This window comes from Pteronotus mesoamericanus, unplaced genomic scaffold (assembly GCF_021234165.1).
Source record: "Pteronotus mesoamericanus isolate MK-2021 breed Mesoamerican mustached bat unplaced genomic scaffold, CSHL_Meso_final contig_347, whole genome shotgun sequence".
Classification (NCBI taxonomy): domain Eukaryota; kingdom Metazoa; phylum Chordata; class Mammalia; order Chiroptera; family Mormoopidae; genus Pteronotus; species Pteronotus mesoamericanus.
In genome coordinates this window covers 1334179-1360189 of record NW_026555137.1, presented here as the reverse complement: position 1 = coordinate 1360189, position 26011 = coordinate 1334179, and the positions used below count along the sequence as shown (strand labels likewise).

Sequence of the window (26011 nt, the reverse complement as noted above, 5' to 3'; positions counted from 1 at the left end):
CCTAAGAAATAAAATAAAACAAGCGGCAAAGTAAAACAGATGTGTCTACTCTCCAAATTGGGCACTTTGGTTTGGAAATTCTTCTTGACGTTGTTGCACAACTGTTGCTAATAAAGGACTAGTTTGAAGTAATAGAACCAGAGTTAATTTTTCACATGTAGTCAACATTTAAAGTAAAAAGACCATTTTTATATTTTGGAAAATGTGATAAATATAGAGGAGAGAAATGTTACTGAAAATTTAAGAAGACAACAGGGTTTCATAGATGGAGTGTTCAAAGGTTTATGATGCCGGGACCGAATCCTGTGTGGTTTCTATATTAACCACAATAAACAGGAAAGTTCTAGCCAAGCAAATCTCCATCTTTTACCCAGGAACGGATTTTAGAAAAGTGAAGAGGACGATAGCGCAGGCCTGCCCGCCATAATCGCCCCGAACAGTCTGGGTTGTGGCAAGATACGCATCTCTCCCACTCGTGCATTTGATCAGCAATCGAATGGCAAGTGGGGTAATAATACACGGTTAAGAAATCGCGCAGCATCTCGGCGGTAAAACACTTAGAGAGAGCTCCCTCACCGTCGACGGTATTTTAAGTTCGTTGAATCCCGGTGTTCATCTGAAGGAGTAGGGGTGAACCAGGAGCTGTGTTTAGTTTCCATTGCTTTTATCTTTCCTTCATCGTTTTTCAAAATTAGTATATCCTCTGCCAACGCTGCGGAGCAGGGGAGCTCGGGACCTCCCGCGTGGCCTTCAGAGGGAGCGGCAGGCCTTGTTTCTATTCCCCTCCCCGCCCTCCCCACCCCCGCCTTCTCCTGTTGAACGAATGTATCCGCCATCCGTTGTCCGAGCTAATGAGGGCGCTGTCTCAGCAGCCCACGCACGAGCGACTGCCCGGCCTGACTGCCCCTCAAAACTATGCCTACTGTTTAAAGAAGGGGGAAAACGTGGCTTTCAGATCAGGGGTAATGGTTTTGGCCAAGAGTTTATTTTTAGAGAAGCAGATAAAACGTAACCGGCAGTAAAGTTTGCGTAGTTTCCAATTTGTGAAGGGAAGACTCTTTCCCCCATAGAAACAATAAATAATCAATGTTTGGGGGGCACCGTGGTGGAAGTACACAGGCGATGAACCCTCAGGTCGCCAGGCTGGCCCCCAAGTGCCTGCGTTAGCTCGGAAGCCACGCCCAGGTCCACAGCCAGGACCTGCTGTCCCCCAACCCCCCTGAGCCTGGCACCCCACGCCTGGAACCCGGAATGTTGAGACCCCAGCCCAACCTCTCTGATCCTGAAGGAAAACGAGGTTGTGCTGACCCCTCCGAGGCCGGGAGGGGGGTGAGAGGGTGAGCCGCGCCTCCCGGCAGATTTGGTGAGAGGAGTCCGGGGCGTGAGCCACGCGGTGCGGTCCGAGTCCCGCCCCCGCCGGGGTCCCCAGCACACAGGCAGCGCCGGGAGCGCGCCCTGTGCTCCTACGGCAGCATCTGAACGCATCCGCCCCTGTTGCAGCCCAGTGGGGATGTTACCGTGGCCTACGTGCTCCCAGCGACCAGGCTTTGCCACCTCAGACGCTACGCCGGCCTTTGGGTTTTCTCAGCCTGGAGACTCCACGGCGGGATGCGGCCGGGCTCCCACGTGGCGAGAGAGATGGGACTGGGGGCCTAGTGCCTCCGATTCCCCTGACGCGTTGCCTCGATTCGCCATGAGGTGCCCTCTCTCTGGCCGGCCAGGGCTCCTGGAGGTGCCTCTTGGTCCCAGCCACGTTAGAGAAGGAGCCAGCTCTCTCTCGGGGTCTCCCGGCCTGCGATGCAGCTGTCGCTCGGGGCCGAGTCTCCGGCGTCGGGCGTGGGCTCTACCCGGCTCCCTACAGGCCTCTGTGCAGGAGAAGTCCTGCTCTCGCCCCTGCTCCCCGGGCCCAGGCCTCGCGGTATCCCGGGCTCCCGCGCGGTGCTGGGCACTCGCTGGGCGCTCGGGAAACAGTGCTGATACAGGCGATGCACAGGTAGCCCGATTGCATCTTCAACTCAAAGCAAAGCCTCTCCCAAAGGTGTTTGTGATATATAATTGGGGGCAGTTCAGTCAAAAAGACTTATGTTGAGCGCAGGTTATTTTTCTGGGACTGGTTTTTCCAAGCAACTCTCCAACAGGTGTCTCCTCGACGTTAAACTCCCCCGTGACCAGTTTGCACGCTCCCAACGTACGGCGGGGTGGGCGTGTTTACTTACGAGCTCTTTGGGAAGGCGAACGTGCAGAGAGACGAGCGAATGTTCGTGGCTAAAACCCGTGATGCTGGCATGACTGTTCCCAGCGGACGCACGCCCATCGGCGAGCTGCTCACAGCGCCCCACAGCCGGTGGGAAGGGGTGCGGCCCCGTGGCAAGGGCAGAATCCCGTTCGCAGTAAAATGGGTGGAGAAGACGGTCATGGGTCACCATGGCGGCTCTTTGCTTCCCCAAATATCCAAGTTTTAAATGTGGCGTGGATCACCTCAGCGCAGGTCAGGGCCGCCCTCCTGGGGGCCGACGCCCGGGGGGCGGGCCTTGGGGAGGTCTCGCCTGGAAGGTCACGCCATGAGATGCCCTCACCAAACCGCCGCCTGGTCCCCTGGCAGCGTGCGTGGGCGACGCTTGCCTCAGGATCACCGTGCCGTAGCTCTAGTTCAGAGTGATTACCCTCGCGCACGCTCGCTCACACTCACAGCTCACGCGCTCTCTCACCGACGGGCCCGCAAAGTTGCGTGGCCTTCCACGCCTTCGCCCAGGCGTGTCGGTTACCTGGTTCCCCAGGAGGTCAGGTGAGCAAAGCAGACGCCCGGGGCTCTCTCCCTACCCGTCGTATCTCGTCTCTGTTTCTACCTTCTCCTCTGTGATATTCTAACTTCGAAAAACACTCGCTAGACGCTAGCGAACGCCTGCCCACGTCTGCGCAGCGGCGCCTGGCCGGCAGGTGCACGGCTGGCAGGTCAGCCCGCCCGGCGATGGAAGCCAGTGCAGGACAGCCGGGAGCATTGATTAGCATTCAGCCGAGGCCGCCGCTCAATACTCACACCATGGAGAGTCGGCAGAAGCAAATAACGGCACATAACGCTGATGCTTGTCTTAATTAAATGCACTGTAATAGGTGTTGTGTGGGGGTTTTTTTCCTTGCAGTGAGCAAAGCAGTTTAGCAAGGACCAGAGATAATTCATTTTGGAGTTCTAACTTTGAACTTAATCAATATGTACTTACAGCCGCAGAAGAAGGGATGGCCATTTCTTATCTGCTGGCACAAGAATGTAATTGCCCAGATAGCACTTATTCAGGCATATTTCTGAAGAGCTTATGCCTTCAACTATTTATTATTTTTTTAGGTGTTAATACTAATATTGTCATTTCCCTAACTACTGCTATTATTGAGGGAGATGGCTCTTCAGAGACCGGTGGGTCTGCTACACTGGGCACAGCCAACAAGGAGACGCTGTGGTCGACGCTCCTCCGGCTTAGAAGCAGCGTCCCTGGCTCTGAAAGCTCAGAACTCAGCCCTGTCCCCGCCTGACCGCCGGAGCCTGGACGGTTAACGTGGCAGCCTGGACCCTGCAGGCTGGGTCACTCTGGGCCTCAGGTGTCTTCTAAAATGGGCTCAGTCCACCCGTGACTCACAGCTGAGTCACCCGTTAAACCCTCTCGCCAGTTTGCTGATAAATCCCAGCAAGTCCAGGCTTGAGCTCAGCTTCTGTTGGGTTAAGAGAGTTAAATTCCAAACAGACCGGCCCAAGCCAGGCACCACGGACAAGCATGAACGTTAATGGCCTTCATCTCCTTGAAAGATGAAATTTCACAAAACAGACCGAACGGCTGCCGTGTGCAAAACCATTGCAGAGAACGATGTAAGAACCGGCAGCGTGCCGTCTTTCCAAAGAGCACGGTCCCCACAATTTGATTCGGAACAGCACTGTGGACCCTGGGGACGTTGTTCCAAAGCAGACACTGCGCACCGAGCAGAGTCCAAAACACAACATGCCACGCCCTCCCCCCCCCCACCCCCCGGCCCGCAGGGTCCAGCTGTCTCCACTCAGCTGATTTCGTGCACATTCTGCACATGAATGGCGTCAGCCTCTATGGTGAGCAAAAGCATCTTTCTCAAGTCACACAAACCTGACGGGCGGGGGAGCAAAAGAATTGGGACACTGGGCATGGGGTCACCTCCCCAGAGCCTGCCCCCACCGCTTCCCAGATTGTTACAGAACCTCTGGCCTCAGCCTGAAAGGTCAGTGAGAGCTGTACCTTAGAAAAGGACCTGCCACATTGCCAAGTCCACCCCCTCTGGTTTCTGGGTGAAAAAACAGAGATGCACAGTGAGGCGACTTGTCCGTGAGTCAGGGTCTGAGCTGAAATGTCCAGAGTGAGCACAGTGGAAGGAGCTCAGACCTGGGTCCCCGCTGTTCCGGAGACGCTGCCTATGCCTTGTTTCCGAAATCAGGTCTAGATATTCCTCGGTTGTCCCCTTGACCTAAATCTAAAAAGGCCATCGCCGTGGCTGACGGCATCTCTCCTAGTCAACGCACGCAGTGGCTCGCCCGGGCCCACGCGGGCACAGGCAGCTCTGTGCTGTTCGTGAAGGTCAGGGTGACCTGGGAAGAGTGCCGACCTCGCATCGGGCGGCGCTGCCCGCCCCCGGGGGAGCGACCCCACTCCAGCTGCGCCATCCAGCTCTGTCCTGGTGACGTGTGAGATAGCATGCCTGGAATAACCCTGCCTCAGCTGTTCGTCCCGGCGTCGCTGCCCGTTGGGCGAGGCGTGTTGGCAAGGGGCAGGTGTTTCTTCACCAACGTAGCTTCACAGGGGACAGCAGTTTTACAGACCGTGACCAGATTCGGAGTGTGGCTCTCGCGCCTCGCAGCCAGGGGTCCGCTCCCAGCCAGGCTTTCGGAGCCAGACCGGAGGCCACCGTCTGTCCCACACAGGACGGGAGCCTCCTGGGCTGGGTCTGGAAAACGCGGGAAGGGCGGGCTCAATGCAATAATTTTTACGAAGAACTTAGCACAACCCTCGGCACATGGTGCTAATAAATTATCCCCTTTGGAAGCCCCTGTTTTAACGTCAGCAAATGTCACGTCGCCGAGTAAGCTCCTGGTGCTTTGTGCACAGCCTGCCCTAAAGGAAGGCCTCCTTAGAGGCCGGGCTGTTGTCAGAAAGTAAGAGCTGGAGGGCCACCCTGGCAGAGTGGCCCAGTGGGTTGGGCATCGTCCCACAAAGCAAAAGGTCGCCGGTTCGATCCCCGGTCAGGGCACATGCCTGGGTTGCGGGTTTGGTCCCCAGTCGGGATGCGTTGGAGAGGGAGTCGAGCAATGTTTCTCTTCCTGTCTTTCTCCCTCCCTTCCCTTCTCTCTAAAAATAAGTAAAATCTTTTTTTAAAAAAAAAATACTCACATAAGTAGAGGCTCTGTCATGGGAAGCCCCTCTTAGTATAAGTGGGCAGATTGTAGAAGGAAGGTCTTGCCTGCATCCACGGCGACTGCCCTAGCAACTCAGAGCCAAACCACAGGTTGAAGTGTTTGACCGGCTAACCGAAGGCACCATTAGGACCTTGGATGCTTTGAAATGTGCCATAGGAAGCCAACGCAAGCCACTTCCCAATTATTTTATCTACCGCACGTCTCAAAATCAAACTGAAGTCAGAAGCTAAAGAAACAGCCCTCCTCTGTCTGGTGGAGTCTCGGGTGATGCCTGCTCCCGGGACAGAGCTTACTTCCGGGGTGCTTCAGCCTCCCCCGCCCCCCACCGCCCGACTTTCTAGAATTGGGAATTCTCTACGGTTAACTTTACAAAAAAGCTTGTACACCCTCCGTTCCGACTTATTAACACTCAAGTCTCTAAATCTAACTAACGGCTCAATAGAAATTACGGCTTCAGACAGAGAACAGGAAAGACTTCACATAGAGGAGCCTGTTTCTTTTGGAACGGAAGTCCTGGAGAACTGATTCCTTCCCAGGGAGTTGTCAGAATTTGAGAACTAAAAAGTTTTAGAGAAATTCACTCGGCTCTTTTGCAACTTTTAAGCAAAATACTACGATGTCTTATCAGTAGCTGATAGTAGTAACTGTATAATAACACTAACAGAGTCTCTCCCCTCCTCATAGTACTAGCTTGAAACTCAAGGAGCCACGTGGAGTGGGACACCAAACCTGAACTTGTGCGTGTTTCAAACAGTTTTCCTAGTTCAGAGAAGTGGGGCTTTGGAGTCCGCAGCCCCGGGTCCTCTAGAAGTGGGGACCAGGGTCCCGGGGCGGCGTGGTAGGCGCCAGCCGCCTCCTGGGCGGCGAGCCAGGCACAAGGGCCTCTGCCGCGCAGGCGTCCGTGTGAAGGCCCCGCCCACTTCCCGGACAGACCCCCACTTGCCCCGCCGACCACCCGCCGCCCCTTGAGGAAGCACCCTGGTGTCTCCCCCCGCTGCGGGCGCCCTGCAGCGGGGCTGCGCCGGCTCCGTTTTCATTCTGGGTGAAATGCACCGAGCCCCGCTCCTGTGGAAGACAGCGCGTGCTCTGCGTTCAGAACCATTTGTGCCTGTCTTCGGGGAGCAGAGCCCCCCACACGTGGCGTTTGGGATCCCCTCAGCAAACCCTGGAGGCCGAGCAGCACCAGCCACTCCCATTTCCACCGACGCTGGAACAGAGATTCCCCGCGCTTCCCATGCACTGCCCGCTGCTGGGGAGACCATGCGTGGCACCCCATGGCAGCCTGTCACGGCGATGATACCAGCCCCTCCGGCTAGACCCGTCAGAAATCCGGAGGGAACTGGATCCTTGGGCATCGGCTCTGATACTTTGCCTTGAAAGTGCCTTCTTAAGGGGTAGCAACGCGCCTCACCAGCGCCCCCAGATGCCCCGTGGGGTCGCCCCCGGGCCGCCTCTCCTGTCTCAGGAGCAGCCTCGTGTGGTCCCTGCAGAGTCAGAAGCACCGCGGAGACAACAGGGTGTCTGTCTCCCAGGCCGACCTGCGGACGCTGTGCGGATCTCCTCACTGGAGGAAAGAAGCACCAGTGTCTAAGCGCCCACCTCCTCACGAGTCTTGGTGGTGAGCAGAATCGGACCCTCTACCAGGGCACCGCCACGTGGCCGGTTCCCAGAGGCTCCCTTTCCTGAGACTGCTAGTTCAGGCCCAAGGGCTGGGCTGCGTGGGGGGGGGGGGGGGAGTAGGAAATGGAGCTCAAACAGTGAATTTGTGCGCATTTTTAAGTATTTCCAGGACACCAAGATAAAACTTGCATCATAAAACCTTCAGTATATTTCTGATGCTCATAGGCAGGAGAGAGTTTTCATAAATTGCAATGTCTTCAAAAAAATTTTTTTTTTTAAGTTGTTGTTCCTGCTGGCCACAAGCAATTCCAGGGCAAATTGGATAACCACATGTGCTGGCGTCGGTCCAGGACAGTATCGAAAGGGCGGGGGTGTGGGGATACTGTAACAGTATCATTTCTAATTATAACTTCAAGGAACTTCCTCTCTCAGAGAGGGGGCTGCAGAAGCCTGTGCTTATCTTACAAAAAAACAAGGCTTCCAGGATCGAAAACAGCATCACTCACCCTTCTGGCTCCTGGTCCGAGGCTGGGTGCTGTTTCCCTGACCCACAGGAGCTCATGATCGAACGTGCCCCGATGCATTGATCCGGGCTCCGGCCGCTGGGTATCCATTACAAGCAATGCTAAGGGGAACTCTGCCTACGTGTCTTCCCGTACGGGCTTGGCTGGGCAGTCCTTTCAGTTCTAGAAATCACCGAAGCGTTCTCCAGGTGGCTGCGCTTCGTGGCACTCCTGGCCACGGCAGAGGGGGAGGGGACGGGGGGCCATGGGGTCCCCCGTTTCTCCATCTCCTCGCACCAGGACCGAGCCGCTGTTGTCTGTGTCAGTCCGCATTCTGCTGACAAGTGCGATTCGGCTCTTTGGGTCTGTCTCTCTCTGAAGTACCTGTTCCGGTCCTTGCCCGCTGGAATCTATTATCTTACTGCGATAAGGGATAATAAGGCCCCTTATACATCCGAAGGTCCCTTTCAATAGATTAGATTAGGTTGGATTAGATTAGGTTCGATGAGATTAGATTGGCTTTTCACCTCATTTATCTGTTCGTTCGCAGAAGCAGAAGCAGCCATGTTCTGGTTTCTGCTTTTTATAGTTTCTCTAGGAAATCCTACCGTAAACGTCACAAATTGCATTCTCCTTTATCTTTTTCCCAAACCTGTTCAAACCAGGCTTTCCGCACACGCCCGGAAGTGACTTTGGGTGAGTGCGGTAGGAGGCAGAGACCTAGTTTTTATGGTATTTGGTCTTGCTGCCCCCGCCGGCGTCCGCAGGCCTGGCTGCGCAGAGGCTGGCCCCCTCCCTTCTGAACCTCACGTGGCCTTTTCCCTCCGGGTCCCTGTCGGGCGGACAGCGTTCCGGACCCCAGGCTGTCCCCCGGGCCTGACGGACGGGTCCTCCGTGTGACTCACGCGCTTTAAGCATCCCTGTCATTGGTCCCGGTACCTGGCCGAGCAGGCCCTCTGCCTTCTCTTTCAAAAACAACCCTCCTGACCCTCGCGCTTTGCTTTTCCATGTATGTTTTAGGGTGGGTTTGTGGTAACTCCACAGGAAACCAGTTGGGAATTTGAGGAGAATTGCATGCAGCTGGAGATGAATTCGGGGGTCCTGACACCCGGCAGTCCCCCACGACCAGGTCCAGCACGCACACCCGCGCTGATCCTTGGGGGCCTCCATGTTGCCTCTTTGAAGATGCCGGCTTGGCTGCGCAGTGGCTTGTTTGGTCAGGGTTTGCCTGGTTTATCTGAAGCCTGTACCCCAGAGCTCAGCACACAGTAGGTGTTCGAGCTGCACGGGGTGGGTGCGCGGACGAGTGAATGGGTGGCGATGGGTGGGGGGATGGCGGGCAGCGGGCGCATGGCCCTTTCATCCGGGCGGGGGTGGGGGAGCGTATCGAGCAGCTCGCGGCAGCACTCTCTGCTCTCCCAGCTCATTCCTGCCCCAGCCTGACCCGTCAGAGGAAACCGAGGTCAAGTGGGAAACTAACGCCCCGGTGCCTATTTCCTCACCCCTGGTGGACACTTCCTGCAGGAACTGGGACGTCGTGCCACCCGTACCGGGAGTTCACAGGCAAACCTCGTCCGTCACCAGCCTCGGTCTGGGAGAAAGACAAACAGTCCTGGACATGAGCAAGTATCATTTATATTTAATGCCTCTATGTTTCTAGCAGCAAAACCCTGGATGATTATCAGCACCACTTAAAAATACGGCTCCTTGTTAAATAATTAATACATCGGATGGGAGCGAGCTTCCGGCCGTGCTCAAAGCTCGGTAATTAATGGACTGATTACAAGATGCTCATGAAATGGCTTAAACACTAAGAGTACAGCCCAGGTGTAATTCTTTCAGAGTTAGCCCTGCGTATATAAATGTGGTTAAGTGTTCAAGGAAGGTGGTGGAGGGGGCCAGGGGAGGGAGTCACCTAACACACCGATGGAGAGGCCTGTTATTGATTCAAGAGTTTTAAAAGGCTCTGGGAGGCGGCACGTAGGCCTCCAGGGCGCCCCGGCCATTTTTTTAAGGCTGTCTCCGATCCAAGCGGAGAGTCAGCTGTGAGTCACGGGACTCCCGGTACCTTTCTGGGAAGCCTGGGCCGCTGGAGCGGAAGTCGGAGCAGCCTGGTTCCCTTCCCTGGCCCAGCCACCAAAACCCCTACGGCCACTGCCCAAGCCCCCCGGGAGCCCTCGTCCCTTGTTCCTCCCCCTTGGTCCGCTGTTCCGGGAGTGGCCCACGCGCGGAGCGTCCCTGAAGTCTCTCACGTGGGGCTCTGGGAAGGGGAGGGGAAGGGGAAACGGTGCGACGCAGGGAAGGGCCCCCGCCCCCGCGCCGCGGAGGAAAAGCGGCCTCCCTTGGAGGACGGCCCGTTGTCTTGTGGCCTGTGGCACTGCTCTGTTGGGACACAGCAGGCGAGGCCCGCGCAGCCGTTCGGGGAGAGCCGTGGGCTGGGAGTTCGCGGGAGCCATCTGTCTGTTCCTGAGCCTCTGCCATGATTTGCTGTCCGAGCGTCACAAATCCCCTGGTTTTCTGCCTCTGGTGAAACACTGTGCTTTGCTTTGCCATTGATGTATCAACTATAATAGTTACAAGCGGCTACAGAAAAATCAATAGCGAGCTTTCTTTACTGTGAACATCAAGCCCAGAGCCCCGCTGCCGGGGCACGTGCCTCCTCGCATCCCCGCCAACCAGGCGCACGCTTCAGGACGGGTCCCCCCGGCCGACGCAACACACTGCGGAGTCCGACCGGCCAACTGTACGGAGTTTAGAACGCACGGCTTTATTTGACATGGAAGAACAGAGAGGGCCACACTCGCGGGGCAGGGACAGGGGACCTCGTGGTTGTTCAAAACAAGGGCAGCCTTGCCCAAATGGTCTTAAAGAGCAAGGCCACCCGTTCTGTGTGGAGACTGTCTCCCTGGAGCCACTCGGCCCGTGGGCGTAGGTGTCAGGCTACCATTTCCTGGATTGACATGCTCAGCACCCGCTGAGGGATGACTGAAAAACAAGGGAGCGTAGCCCAGCGGCCGAAAGAAGGCCTGAGCCCTGGGACCCAGCCCCAGACTCGCGCAGGTACAAAGTTTAATTCGCTTTCCAAGCACACAATGAGGAACGGAAATAGGGGCTTGTACAGCAACGAATACCTTTATTTGCCTTGGGGAGCACATTAGCTACCAATTAGTGCATGTAAATCAAGAACGGGGAAAACAGAACCTAGTGTCTGCCTGCCTGCCTGGGGGCTGGCGTAGGCTTCGGGCACCTCAGGCCGCCTCGCATCGGTCTGTCCACAGGAAGGGGCGGTTGCCCAAGGAGACCCCCCTAAGTCGTGAATCAGAGCCCGGGAAGCCGTAAGGCTTGAATCCCCAGTGTCAAAACAGACGCACAGTGAAATGCATTCTCTCTCTCTCTCTCTCTCTCTCTCTCACACACACACACACACACACACACACACTCTGCTTCCTGATTGGAAATCTGCATGAAGTTTTTCCATGTCTCCCTCTGCAGGTCCGGCTCCAAGCCCCAGTCACAAAAATTGTCTTTGGAGACAATACGTTTAGGAAGAAGGTAGAAACCTGACCCTTGCTTGTTGTTTGCATTTCATGTAAGAGTCTTGAAGGAGAGTCAAAGTAGTTTTTGTTACTATCACAGCAACAACAAACAAAAACCTTGAGCACACCCACCTCCCCGAACACCATCTAAAAGCTTCGAAGCGGCTGAGCACGCGAGTGGATTTGCTTGGAGAGGGAGGATTTTTTTTTTTTTTTTTCAGTGATGAGTTTTTCAAGTGTTCCATCTTCTTTTGTATTTTTCCCACCTTCTGGGGTTTTTTTTCCTTCCATGTTTCTATGCCACCAGAAATGTAGAAGGGAATTTTAAATTTCCCTTTGACATCCGTTCTGAGGACACAACGAATGGCCACTCGGCTCTGGCCCCTGCATTACGTGGACGATGTCCCACCCAGCTGGCCCGGCGAGGGCTGCTGGGAGGCTGCTCGGCCGGCGCGGGCGGCGCCTGGGGACACACCAGCAGCAGCTGCCGGAGGAGTCCCGCCCGGGGTCCTCGGGGAGCAGAAAAGCGGCAGGGGTTGGTGTTTCCGCTCGCCAAGGTCCCTCACAGTTAACACTGTAAGAATAACTCACGCCATCCAACCACGAATTGCCATCTTACTTTCATTTATTTCTTCTGCTGTTTCTTTTGCTCATTCACACGCAGTTTTTGCTCCTTTCTTTAACCTGCTTCCCTGTGCTTGGCCTAAGTGTAATCGGAGGTCCGAGGGTAACAGGTGTCGCTCGGATGGTTTTCGACCCGGCGGGAGGGCGGAACCTCCCTCTGCGCCTGGCTCGGGCTTGTCGTGGTGACTCTGTCACCTGGCCGCCGAGCACCTCCTTCCCATGCACTTCGTCCCGCCAGCCCACGGGTGACACACGGAGCCGCTCTCCGAGCGCGCCGGTGCCTCCTGCCCTGCACAGCGCCCCCCGCCCCCGCCCCGAGAACGTTCACTCCCACGGCCCCGAGTGTCACAGCGTCCCCGCCGGCCAGTCCCACCGGCAGGTCACCTGGAGCAGATGCTGTGCACCGGCGGGGCTTTCCAGGCCAGCGCCGCTCAGCCCCGTGGGGCCAGGTTAAGGGGGAAACCCAGCCCGACCGGCCGCAGGTTTGCCCCCGGCCCGCCCGGCCCGCCCGGCCCGCCGCCCGGGAGGCCGCGGGCCAGAGCCGGCGAGTGGCCGCCGGGGCTGAGCGCGTTTTAAAGTGCGTGCCGTGAAGCGCGCGCTCTTTGCCGGACTTGAGAACAGTGAGAAAGAGGTGGTCGCGGCTGAGCGCATGGTCCGCAGAGAGACGGAGGGAGGGGCCCGAAGGTCCGGCGTGGCCCTTTCGTTCCCTAATCATCAGGTTTGACTTTTCTTCTGAACGAAGGAAAAGGGAAGGAAGTCCGTATGGCGGGGGGCGGGGGGGGGGATGCTCCGAAATCGCACCAACCTAAGTACTAACCTGGGGCCCCGCTGCAGTAGCGCATGATTTACGCCGATTATTTAAGGGCTGGAACTGGATGTTTATATGTTTCACAAGCGGGCCCCTCACGGTCACTGCGTCGTCGGCACAGCGCCCCCTTCCGTCCGCCGGGCTGGCTGCCGGCTCTGGCCTCCCCCGGCCCCCGCCCCGCCCCGGCGCCCGGTGCGTGTGCCCTGCCAGTGCGAGCCGCCGTCCTGAGGCCGCGGGCGCGGGTGTGAGCGGGACCGACAGTCGGGGGGTGGGGGGTGTACGTGGGGGGTGTACGTGCGCGCGCGCACGTGCACGTGCTCACCGCTGTAAGAGCGCCGCTTTCCGTTTCTCCCAGCTGTGGAAGCGCACAGACCAGGAACTCGACAGAGTGGGAACATTTCCCACCCCGTAAATTAGTGATACCGGAGTGTGAAAAGGCATTGGGACCACCTGTTCTTAGGGCCCTCCCTATAGAGGGCTCCGAACTGAGTGCAACATTGTATAAAACAAATAAGATCCAATACAAGGTATTTCGGTATCGCTAGAATCGCTGCCTTGGCAAAGTCCGTGCGGGCATGCAAAAAAAAAAAAAAAAAAAAAAAAAAAACCCTAAAATTAAAGGATAGCTTCCTTTGCAAAATGTTTTAAGCTCTTTTAAACTAAACTTTCCTGCTATTTCCTCTGTTGCATGGTTAAAAAACACGAGACACATTGGTAGTATGGATTTTCTGTCTTTCACATACAAATGCATATATCCCTGAGCAATTGGATGAATTATTAATTTCAGTTATGCAAAAAATTGATAAGTGTTTGGCTTTAATGATCTTGTTGGGTAATCGGTTTGCTCTCCCCTTGTTTCTTCCCTCCAAAGATTTTCCTTTCTACAGCCCAGACAGTTCCGAGGAGCTATCGGTTAGCTGAATGATTTTTTTTCCCCCTTTATTTCAACCGCTGATCTTACTGAGCTGAATTTTAATAAGCTAAGGGAAATGACATAACAAGCAGTAACAAGTGTATCTAGTTCTGAAAGAACAGTTTTACTCTCACTCTACACACTGAAAACTAATGCTTTGGTGGTACAGAACAGATGCCCAGCGCATAGAACAGATGTACAGGCGCTCAAAGCTGCAAGGATGTTACTGAGTGGGGCATTACTATTTAGTACAAGTGGAAACAGAGCGTGCACCGTACAGTAAACCTCACTGATTCACAACAAGTCGACTTGACAGCAAAAAGCTGAATTTACGTGTACGTGGAGAGATGCAATTTTGGTGACCTCGGCCCACTGTTTTCTCTCGAGTCCCATAGTTGGCACAATGAGGTCCCGTCCAAAGAGGCTGGGAGCATCCGATGTGACATTAACGTACCCACTCTTCCTCCCAGTTCTCTCGTTCATTCACTGTGTGTCTCAGAAAAGATAAGGCTGCACCTGCCGGAAGTGCTGGGCGGAGTTAGACCAGTACAGGAAAGGACTTTGATATAAGTCCAAAGCACTAAGCAAATATGTTATCCTCAGACGTTGTGACATACACAATAAGTTTAAACATTACGTTTACATTTCGTAAAACACCTTATGAAATGTTTTCAGTGTTTAAAATTAGGTTCTCAAAAAGATTGAGTGGGTGCAAATGCCCATTCACAACCCTCTTCATTCCCTGAATTTCTGCTTCTGTGGCCGGTTTGAGGTAGAATCTAATTCTCGTGAGTTAGAGGCAGAGTAGGAAACAGACAGGCATCCTCCAAGCTTCCAACCAAAGATGAAGCCCCAATGTGCCGCGGGGTTTGGCGCCGCATCCCGGCAGCTACATCTCCATCGGTGAACCAACAGCAAGCACCGCAGAACCACGTGGTGTTTGCTGGGTTCTACGGTCCTGCCCCCTTTACACTCCCCTGTATTGACCCGACTGTGCATGTTCTAGCCTGTGACGATCGGTACCCATTCTCTCCAATGACATGTATGTCATGCTCATGTCTGTGTCGCAACCTTCTGCTGAGACAGCGGGGCGAGACCCGAGACCAGGGCACCAGCGGCCTGTCGTCACCCCTCACGATGCATTGGGAAGGGTCTGCAGCCACCGGAGACCTCGTCTGGCGAGAGGTCTTACGAGGCTTCCCGCCCGACCCCCCGTGGCAGCAGGGTGTGCGGAACACAGGTTCTCTGAAGCAAGCGGTGACGTCTAGAGCTTGGCAGTCCCTTCTGCGACAGTTCCTTGGTGCCATGTCTGAGGTGCATCTGCTCTCTAGCTGCCTGTCAACTTCTTTCCCCGTGGACCCTCCTCCCTGCCAGCCCGGTCCCTCCTCTGATGGAACCCAGGTCCCTCGCCACCTCTGAGACCTATAAGAGCGAACACACGCTGGCCAGGTCCTTGGGGGCAAGGCCGATGGGAAGCTGCTCTCGGCGATGCAACCACGCTATGGCTAACGGGAGCCCTTTAAAAAAAAGGGATTTCTTTCCAGTGCTGAATTATGGAGCAGTATTGATTGAGTGGGTGCAGATGCCCAGAAGCAGGCATCCGCTCAACTAGCACCACCGCGTGCACACAGGTTTCCAGTCGGCGCTTCGAATATCGCACCTTGTCTGCTAAATGCACGTTTATATTCTCAAATGTTACCTCTGTTGTTCTCTTAGAAACCATCCCTTAGAAAGTCAGAGAGAAAGTTGTAGGCGCTATCGAGCCACTCACGCAGCGCCAGGCTCTGAGCCAGATGCACACCGAGTAATATTTTAACTGGCTAAGCTAATATTTGATCCAGGTTCATAAAAGTTTGAAATCACATAATTAAATGCAAATACAGTCTTCATCCCAGAGACAATAAGAATGCCTTTAAGCTGATATTTTTAACAAGAACTGTTGGGCAGCCTCTCTTGTAAATTTTATCACACCCGAGGCGGTTTTCCCCTTTCGATTAGCTGGAAAGCTGAATTTATCCCGAGGCAAACCAGACATCTAGCGCTGGCTAAACTCAACCACCGCAGCTGAAATTTGGCTTAATATATCCCCACTTGGATCTGCCTGTTTAATTCTCTTTCATATGATAACGCTGGTTTATTCGTAGTCCTGACTTGCCACCTGAACGAGCTGAGCTCGTATCTTATTCCAGAGGATAAGAAAACTTTGCGGAAACCACCAAAGTTCCTGAATGGAAATCAGGGCACACATGTGACTCAAAACCTGCGTGAGGACGTGACTACGAGAATCGGGGGGCAAGCTTTTCTCTGAGGAAGGGCCGCTTTGGGTGGAGGGGGCATTTCATGTTCTGAGGGGACAGATGGTCTTCATAATTAGAACGATGACCCCCAAGCCCCACAGTTTGGCGGTGGGGGCTGCAATTCTGCGTCTCAGGTGCCCACGAACGCTACCTGTTTACACCAGGCATTGCATTTTCCCTCTGTGTTGAGTCTGCCCCACACCCCGCTGTACTGAAGTTTAGGGGGGAACCAGGAACTTTTCTCCTCCTGTGCCCCTTTCCTGTCTGTTTTCTGCTCAAAATATCCCATCAGATCCCAGCCAGAGACGCAGCTCTTGCCCTTGATCTGTCGTGTTTTATGTGGCTTCCCTGTCCCGTGGGAGGTGGAGGTGGTTGAAACATACGTGCCTCAACCCGCGACCCTCGAGCCCCTTTCGCATAGCCTCCCTTCCTTGCTTTTGTCCCCGCGAAGATGCAAGGTGGGGCGTGCTCCACGGCAGCCACACGGGCCCTCACGCGGCACGGCCCCCTCCCCCCAGGTCTGGGCCACGAGGCCCGAGCGCCAGGCAACCCCCAGTTCCTCCGCCCCCAGCCCTTCCGCCCGATGTCTTCAGTCTGGAATCCAGTCCGGCTCCTCTGGAGATGGACCGCAGGGACCGCGCGCTCTCCGCCTCGACGCGGGTGCTGGGTGTGACGAGGGGGCCAACTCAGAAACTGCTCGAGCTGGACAGCGAGGCCCGGGGCCCCGGGCGGGGGCCGGTCGCCCTGCTGGGGAATTAGTGAGTGTGCACTTCGTGTTCGCGGGAGCTGACTTCAAATTGGCCCGTTTCACAGGGCACGTTGGGTGTCTTCCGTGTGTGCGCACAATCAGACACAGAAGACAGGCTCCCTGCCTTCTGGGAGAACGCGGGGCGGGGGGGCGGGGGGGGCGGAGCACAAACCCAGAAGAGCTCGACAGGGAAGACACAGTTGGAGATATTCGGAAGATCTTCCAGAAACAAGCAAGGGGACCGTATGCGCTGAGGTGCAAATACATCCTTTTAATCTGCCGTGTGAAAGGGGTTCCCACGTCGCCAGGCACCGTGCGGGGCTGGGAAGGCTGGGCTCCGTCCCCAAGGCCCGCCTGCTGGCCGGTCAGTGACCAGGTCACGCCCAGTCCCGTGCACTAGGCGGGTGGGATGGAAGCAAACAGGCAACAGAGCAGCCTTAGAGAAGAGATACTGCCCATCAGAGACGCCACCAGGCGTTCAGGCAGAGACGGCCCGTGAGCGGCTGTGTCCACGGAACCTGGCCAGGCCCCCGCTGCAGCCCCGCGTGGGTCCCCGTGTGAGCCGAGCAGAGCAGAGCAGAGCGCTCGGCGTGGAGAGGAGCCCAGAGAACGCGGAACGGCCACAGTCAACGCCCCGGCCAAAATTTCCCTCTGAATGCATTTCCCAAGAAAGCACAATTCATCACGGGGTATGTGCGTTTTGCTCACTGTGAGGAGACATTTCTGCACGAAACCAAAGGTGTCTGCTGTGAACTCGATATGGAAGAAGGGCAGCGTGTTGAAAGCAAAAAATTAGACGAACAAACAGGTGCTGGTGTTGGGCCGTGGTGTGTTTAATCGGGGGATGCGTCCCTTCATCCCCCCCCCCGGCCCCCGCCTCCCCCTCCCTGCGGGGCCCGGGCCTGGGGCGAGCCGGGACGCATCTCCGCCTTCGCAGCTCCCTCGCGCCACTGAAAAGTTAGACAGGTGAGCGCAGAAGGTCAAGTCGGTCAGCAGCAGCCGGAAGAACGCCATGTACCGTTCGGAGATGCCCGTGAAGAGGACGCGCAGCGTCGACGGCGGCCGTGCTCCTGGGTCCGAGAGTTTGACTGCTCTCGGTTCCTCGCGTAATTGGGACTTGGACGCCGTTTGTCTTTCTGTGACTGCCTGAGCTTGAGGTTCACCCCTGTTGTGGCCTGTGGCAGGTCACTTGACACAGAGGCTGCGGCTGGTAGTCTGTGCCTTCGACACCGGCCCAGGGGGCAGGGAGGGAGGGAGGACATGAATAAATGAGAGAGGCAATGAATGAGTGAATTCATATATTCTATATACAGGAAGGTATAAAATAATGAAAATACATCTCTTCGGCAGACGCTGTATGTAAAAATGTGGGCATGGGGCATATGTGTTATTTACTCACATAGAAATGACGAACTTATTTGTCATTTGTATGTTTGTCATTTACAAAGCACCCGGACACGGATTACTATTTTTTATTATTTTCTATGTACATAGATGACACATTGCTGTATGCCCGCATTTTGACGCACAGCTTCTGCCCAGAGGTAGAGTTTCTTGTTTGGAATTTGCCCAGTAGGGCACTGAATTGTGTGTTCCAGTTGCTAAAAAAGCTCTCCGGTGAGTAAGCACACACGCCCATTTTTACAAAGGACTCAACGAGGAGTTTAAAATCTTGCGTCTCGGGTTTTGCTGGCACCAGCCGGCCTTCGCCGTGAGCATGACAGACACCCTGTCCTTCTGTCTCCGGGCCCCAGGCAGCCATCAGTCTCCATTATGCGAACGAAAGGAACGAGCATGTTGATCTCCAAACATTCCTACCAAATTAATTGTACAAATTGAATATAGCCCTTTAAAATGGTTTGAAAATGACTTCCTTGCAGAAAATTCACTTCCTCTTCCCGGTCCTGGTCTATCAAAGCACAACGTTCCCTGAGGACAAACTGTGCCAATTCAGACTGTCCTCCCTCCGAAAACCTCAGGGGGGAAGTGGTCCCCACTTTCATATCTTTTAAAGAGCCAGATGGGATTATTCGCCCCACCCCTCCGCTCGTGTGAAAAATTAACAAAGGTAGTTGTCTTCTCAGCAGAAGACAGCGCACCTCAGGGGGCTGCTCGGCCCCTTGCTCAGCAAAGGACTGGCCCCTGGGAAGTGCTGGCCGGAGGGGCCACAACTGTGCCCCCTGGCGGGTTCCAGGGGGGCAGAAGCCAGCGTCTTCCCTCCTCAGACAGCGCCTGAGTGCTGCGCACGACCCCACAAAGCCAGGGCTGTGTAATGTATTCAAGAAGACCTAAGGGTTTACTCTCCAATAAGGATGGAAAACATCTGAGGACCCCACTGCAAGCTGATCGTAATACGGCCTCACATAAAAAGTTGGTAATTAGTCCCTGAGTGAATAAAGTGGGATAGATAAGAGATTGATACTTAGAGGAGCAACGGAAAATGCTCGGCCAGTCATCAAAATTTAAAGGCTATGGAGAAAGGGCTTGAGAAAATGCTTCCGTCAGTTTACATGCGGTTTTCAACCCAGGGTGTGTAATGATAGGGTTCATTAACTTGGGTTTTTTTAATTGTATTCAAATGAAGCTGGCATCAGTTTCGAAGGGTCAGGGGTCATGCCCAGCGCAGGAGTCTTTGAGATCCCACCTCATGCGCCGCAAAAGAACTGGGGGACCTTGGGTCTCGGGACCAGAGTCTCGGGCTACTTCCTCTTCTAAATTCCAAAGGGGGCACATGCTACTTAGTGTGGGAACCCAACAAACAGCAGGTCTCAAAAACGTGCATGGAGTCACACGTCCAGATTTTGCTTTTCGTGCAATTTAATGTCAGGTCGTCGGTGAATATCGGCGTGGGGGTCTCCTGCGGCAGATGAGCTGAGACCCAGCCGTTGTCAGCGTGGGGGGGCTTGGGTGGCGGGAGGAACATCCTGGAGAACGTGGTTGCGTCTGCCAGTGTATCTCGTCTTTAAATCCCCACCAAGGGGCACGAATTCTCAGAAAAACTGATCCCATGAGTGTGGTAGGAGGGCACTCCCATTCCTGACTCTTCCAAAACAGTGGACACATATGAAGGACAGAGAAGGGAACCTCCCGAGTCCCCTGAGAGCGGGTGTCACCTGTGTCGCAGCGTTTTCGCCGGCACCCTCGGTCACGATACATCAGTTTTCGAAAGCAGCTTCGAGTTAGGAAAAGGAAGGAAACCGGCTTGTCAGATTGTTCGTGTAACAGGTCTTTTCTCACTTGCCGCCCCCTGGGATGAGAGCCAAGCAACATTAGTTTTCTCCGGGGCGGGGGTTTGCGTTGATGGAGACACAGTCCTCGCCGCACGCTGGACAGTTAATAAAACAGGGCGGCGTGCAGGGAGAGGGACACCCGGCGGAGAAGGCGCCCCGAGAGGAGCAGTGGGTGGTCCAGGAAACGAGTCACTCCATCCAGATCTTTCTCGTCCTCCTTTTAACCTCATGGCTTACGTATCGGGATTTTGCCACCCAATTACAAATTGCCTGAATGGACAGAGAAACAAAGCGGTCAGTCAGCAAGTTCCTCTGGGGCACTGCGTGGCATCTCTCGGTGTAGTTAATGATACACTCACAGAAACAGCTGAATGGATAATTAATTCAGCCATGTGGATTCAACTCTGATGAACTTCAGAGGAAATTTGCATGGATGGCCAAGTACGGGAAATCTGCAAATGTTCCTTTAGAAGGATATTGTGAATATTCTTAAACTTTTGGGAGAAAGGTACCAGAGAATGCTGATCTAAAGAATTTAAATTATTTTCTGCAGCAACAGAACGAGCTAAACTAGAACTTGACCCATCCTTCAGCTTACATTTATTAGGAGTTTTTTCTTTTCCTTTCTTAACAAGGTGGCTTAGTTTATCATAGGAGGTAGAACTTAGTTTCTCAGAAGCACATTTATCAGAAAAAGAAAGTTTCAAAAACAGCGCCCTAAAAAGACAATTATTTGTGTATCTTACATTCTGCACTGTGCAAATTTCTACGTCCTCCTTCTTCATCTCTGTGACTATTGTTAGCCTTTCTTGCTGTGAGAATATCTTTTTCACTGTAGCATAAAATAATCCCGCTTTTCACCTTTTCCTCACGCGTGTGTTTGAATCCCTGCAACCCTGGGTGTTGCTCGTTCGTGTGTACGGGGGGAGGGGGACTCGGTGCCTGAGGTGGGCGGAAGGCGGAGGGGCAGCCCCGGGGCGGGTCAGGACGCCGACAAGCTACCTCCGTGCCCCGGTGCTCTGCCCGGGCGAGGCTCAGGGAGGGCCAGGGTCTGTAACCGGAGGAGCCCACCGGCGCGTAACAGGAGGGGCAGAGACAAAGCCAACAGGAACGTGGGTTTTTCTGTCACGGACCCAGGCAAGGCGCCTCCAAGGTGTTTCCCGTGGTTTACATTTTGTAAGACGGAGCCAAATGTGATGAACACTTAGAAGTTACTTTTACGTCATGTCTAATGATGTCCAAATATTTTCAGTAAGACGGATGGGAAATGGTTGACCGGTCGAGGGCCACGTGGGCAAAAGTCGTTTTAAAGGCCGGAGGTCGCAGTAGGGTGGCATTTGCCATACTTTTCCTTAACAAATAACCAACTATTTTGGATTCTCCCGTCTCACCTTGGAATAAATGCCGTATCCAAGGCTCACGGGATCTATTTCAGTGCAAGTGCTCACTGATTTTAGTTTGGGGCAGACACGTGGGAGTGGGAGTGGGAGTGGGTGGGGCACCTGAGTGCAAAATCACGGCCCAGATGTAAACACGGAAGGCGGCACGGACGCATCTGTCCAGCAAACCGAGGCAGCAGCCTCGTTGCCGCAGCACCCAGAGCCCCCGGCACGGACACGCCCCTGTGTACAGACTACATCTCCCAGCAGAAAGTGTCTAGACCGTTGGGTAGGAGTTACTATGGTAACTGTGAACGGAGTTTGCCACACTTAACCTGTGAGTCATAGCATGAGGTGGTTTTCTTCAGACTCATTCTTAGTTTTGTCCAATTAGAAGAGACAGCGGGGGGCGGGGGGCAGGGGGCAGGGGGGCGGCTGCAGGTTTATTTACATCCTTACCATGATGTGAGGAAACGCGCACACCTCCGCACATTCTGCAGAGGCTTCTGTGAATACACTGTATAAAAGCTGTACCGCGAGGGTGGGTGAACTTCAGAGGAGGGGGTCATGGCGGCCACTGTCCCTCCGTGTGTGTGTGTGTGTGTGTGTGTGTGTGTGTGTGTGTGTGGACTTGCACGTTCATTTGCTTTTTCTTGACTTTGCCTCCCTGTCACTCAGGGATTATACAGACCTCAAGGGTAGATGCCTTCAGCCGAGGGGGTGGTCACCAGGAGGTGACCGGTGGCTGAATGAAAGGCCAGTGTCCACCTCCCCTACCTGGGTGACCCGGGATGCAAAGCAACGCCAAGCGTCCGGCTGGAGCCCCCGCGTTCAGGTGAACAGGCACCGGCCATCCCGGCTGGCGCTCCGCCCAGAGGACAAGGCGTTCATTTGAGAAAGATCATTAGTCACCGAGATCTGTGTCTGAGCACACCCCCGGTAGCCAGGGCTCTGCCGGCGGTCACTGGAGTGTACCAGATGGCCCATTAGCATAGGCTCGACAAGTCAGGGGCTTTCAGACTCATTTAGAAAATGTCAAACAGAAACAAGAACCCTGTCACTTTTTATTAGAATTAACTACATCAGACCCTGGGCACAGATTTCACCTTGGGTCAGAAAAATTAATACAAAGTTCCGTGGATCCGGCAGCGCACGGGGCTGAGATGGGTCTCCCTCCAGGGACTCATTTGCCGGCACCGTAATGATCCCTCTTCTTTCGGGTCCCTCTCCCTTCCCTTTGGTAAGACTTGAGAAGAGCTGACCTTGCTCCAAACCCGTCGATGTCTAACTGATGGGAGGCAGAGGCAGAATTTCAACAAGACCCTCTTCCCCACGCCCGTTCCTGAGCGCGCCCGGGAACCTGGGTGCGTGGGGCTGGCGGACGGGGCCGCGGCGCAGACTGTATGCTTTCTGTCCGGAGGAAAAGACCTCCCTGCGTGGCCCCCGTGGCCGCAGCACGCAGAAATGAAACCACCATTGAAATCGTGGTTTTTGTTTTTCCTTTTTCTTTCCATCCAGATGTCAAAAACCTCGAGAACTTCCAGCTGGTGGAAGGGGTGCAGGAGCAGGTGAACGCCGCCCTCCTGGACTACACCTTGTGCAACTACCCACAGCAGGCGGAGAAGTTCGGGCAGCTCCTGCTGCGGCTGCCGGAGATCCGGGCCATCAGCATGCAGGCCGAAGAATACCTCTACTACAAGCACCTGCACGGGGACGTGCCCTACAACAATCTCCTCATCGAGATGCTGCACGCCAAGAGGGCCTGAGGCGCAGCCCGCGGCGCCGCTTCCACCGCGAGAGACTGGTGGGGGAGGGGGTGAGAACAGGAAGAGAGAAAGAAGGAAAAATACTCTGAACTTCTCCAAGCAACACTAATTAAAAACTTGGTTTAGAGGGACTGAATTGACAAAGGCGTAGTAATCAAATACTTAATAGCAAATAAATGATGCATCAGGGTATTTGTACTGTAAACTGTGAATCAACAGCTTCATATCCCCAGAGGAGTCCACGTGAGACGCTGTCACGGGATGGGATAGACTCACAGACAGATGCCGACAGCACATCAGAACAAGACTGGACCACACCGTTCCTGTATCTTTAAACCCATCTCTGCGATGAAGAAATGGAGCAGCCGATCTGTGTGTTTGTTACGCTTCTACAGCCGGGGATCTGAGCTCACACAATTCCTCCTTGGCGAAGCAAATCTGAAACACTTCTCAAGAATCCATCCACTACCCGGGGACTAGTCCCTCCCTCTTCCCTTCAAGGACCTGGCACCTTCTGTCCTGCGATCGATCAGGAGGTCGATCGATCTCGGAGCCTAGAACTAGGACTCAGCCACACCCACTACAAGCTCTGCCAAATCTCAAAAAGCCTAATTTTGAATGTCTGTGTCTGAGACCTGCAAACAGCTAATGAGAATAGTCTATTAATATGTTAGCTTGCCATTTAAATATGTTCTGGTTTGTTTTGTCATGTGTTCATAATGTTTAAAAAAAAAAACAAACAAACAGGCAGTATCCCTCTCCTGATCTTATATAAATAGCACTCATGGGTAGGAAAGGAATGGACTACAAACTCTGAAACACAAGCACCCCAGCTGAAGCAAGCTAGCCCTTATTTCTGCTGCTGTTACTGAGATGTGGCTTTGGCATGGTTGGATTTCATTAAAAAATTCCTGGCCGAAAGGCTTGTGAGGATACATCAGTCTCTATAAGCATCAAAGTTTGTAGTTCACTTAAAAATAAAACGTGCGGCCTCCTATTTTGCTGGGATGTCTCAGAGTTACAGTTGTAAGAAGTTTAAAACAAACGGAAGCGCAGGGGAAGCCAGGCGAACAGGAGAGATGGGACGGGCGGATAATCGATCGACTCGCTCGAACATCCCCTAACCCAGGACAGAAACGGTGGTTTTACCTGTGGCTGGAAAGGCAGGAACGTGATTTAGACCCTCCCCAAAAGGGAGAGGCCGGCGTGGCCCTGACCTTTCTGAGTCAGAGACCAAAGTCTGTAGACCAAGACCCAGAGGGCAGGAACCGCCAGACCACCCCCAACGCCGCACTCAGCGTTCCCGGCCCACAGAGCCACAGGCATGGGAGCCTTGCCTTAGTCCACGAGTTTGGAAGAGAGCCGGCAGATGCGAACCGACGTTTAAGATAAAGTATTAACACTTTACAGCCAAGTAAAATATAGTGTTTACATTCTTTAGGTCCTGGGGGTGGGGGGCGGGAGGGGACCGTGATAGGACAAAGTAGCTCAAGCAGTGATTTCCTTAATGTTATTTTTCTGATCGGTAATTATTTTGAACAGTACTTAATTATTGTCTGTCGTGAGACACTAAAATCAAAAACAGGAATCACAGTTAGACTTTAATTTTTTTTTTGAGATTATCGGCGGCACAATCACTTGTAGAAACTGTAAAAAAAGAAAAAAAGAAAAAAGAAAAAAAAAGTATCTCCTAGCCCCTTAATTTTTTCATAAATGTTTCTGGCTTTTGAATAGGTTATTTATATTGTATATCATAGTTTCAACTGTAGACAATTATGATGCTAATTTATTGTTCCTTGGTTTCACCTCTGTATAAGATATATAGCCAAGACTGAAGAAACCAAATATATGTGTATACTGTAGCATGTCTTCAAGTTAGTGAACACCGTTCAGGGACAAAGAAGGGTCTTAATGAATTAAAATCATTCACTTGATTACATGTCTGTAAATCTTCCTAATTATTTCTGTAGTTTATTTAATGTCTATTGTAAATTATGTGACTTGTAGCTTCCTGTTTTCAAGTGAATTTCGCGAGGGTGGCGTCTTTCCTGGTTTTCCTTTCCAAGCATTGTAAGTCGTAGACCAAAGATATTAGTTATTGCTTCTGTGTGTACAAAGAAGGCTCTTCTGTTATTTTTATCAACCACCTGTGCTCCTCGTCCCCATGAAGGGCGCACACCGGCTACGCTGGGCACCCGCAGCACCACACGCAGAGTCCCAGCCCCGTGTCCTCCCTGTCGCCCACAGAATGGCAGGAAGGGGCCCCCAGACCCCGGGTCCAAAGCAGCAAGCGGGCCGGCTGCACCGCCTCTGCCCAGTTCAAAACCCAGGGGGCCAGGAGGCACATGCAGAAATGGTTCCGTCTCGTACGCAGGAAACTCAAGAGACGGGCGGGGGCGGGGGGCAGCTGTTATTGGGAGGGTCTTGAACGTTGCAAAAAAATATATACTCCCCAAGGCATAAGAAACCTAAAAAATGTCAAACCTGAGTATGTTGTTAGCCTAGCGAATGGCATCGAGGGCAACCCGGAGTCCCCTGCACGCTGCCAGGGGCCCCCTGGGGCCGGCAGGTGAGACGTCTCCCTGTTTGTCGCACACTTGGCCACCCGGCCTCTCCCTGCACCCCCTCGCCAGTGACGGGCAGGTTCACTAGGAAGAGCAGCCTCCCGTTTGTAGCAAGGTTGGGCCCCGCTGAGGGCCGCGCCCGAGGCGTGGGCGCGGCCCTCGCCCAGCAGCTCCCTCGGGCGGCGCCACGCGGTGCCGGGAGTGTGCCGCCGGTGACTGGGTGACGGTGACGTTTTCTTACTGTGTCCGTGAAATGCACATTGTCATGTCCCTTCTTGCCAGGAGTTTCTCAACAACATGGTTGGTGTGTTTGGGTTTTTTTTTCCCCCAGTATTTCAATAAATATTGATATGCGCAGCCTGGTCGTGTTTTAAACGTCTTTCTGTTCTCATGCTACTGGCGACTGAAGCTCTGGGGTCATAAAGACACTTGGCTAGGGGCGGAGTCCAAAGAATTCCACGCAAATAGGTGCGTTTCCTCTCCAGACGTTTCCTGGAGCGACCCAGCCCCCTGAGTTGGACACTTGGAGCGTTCGGCCATGGTGTCCGCACGCAAAGGGAAGCAACTTACAGTGTTAGAACCGACTGGCAGAAACATC

The 26011-nt window shown here is 54.0% G+C and overlaps 1 protein-coding gene across 4 annotated transcripts in view; it reads left to right on the top strand.

Moving 5' to 3' along the window:
- Nucleotides 1-25204, top strand: part of NR5A2 (nuclear receptor subfamily 5 group A member 2) — an 82985-nt gene extending 57781 nt beyond the window's left edge. For 3 of the 4 annotated variants that reach the window (XM_054576546.1, XM_054576545.1, XM_054576547.1), the window contains one exon: nucleotides 22602-25203. In XM_054576546.1, the coding sequence (XP_054432521.1) occupies nucleotides 22602-22849 (248 nt within the window). In that variant the 3' untranslated portion in view covers nucleotides 22850-25203. Of the gene's footprint in view, nucleotides 1-22601 lie in introns of all 4 variants that reach the window. The other variant, XM_054576548.1, reaches the window with a different exon arrangement.
- Nucleotides 25205-26011: the final 807 nt, after the last annotated feature.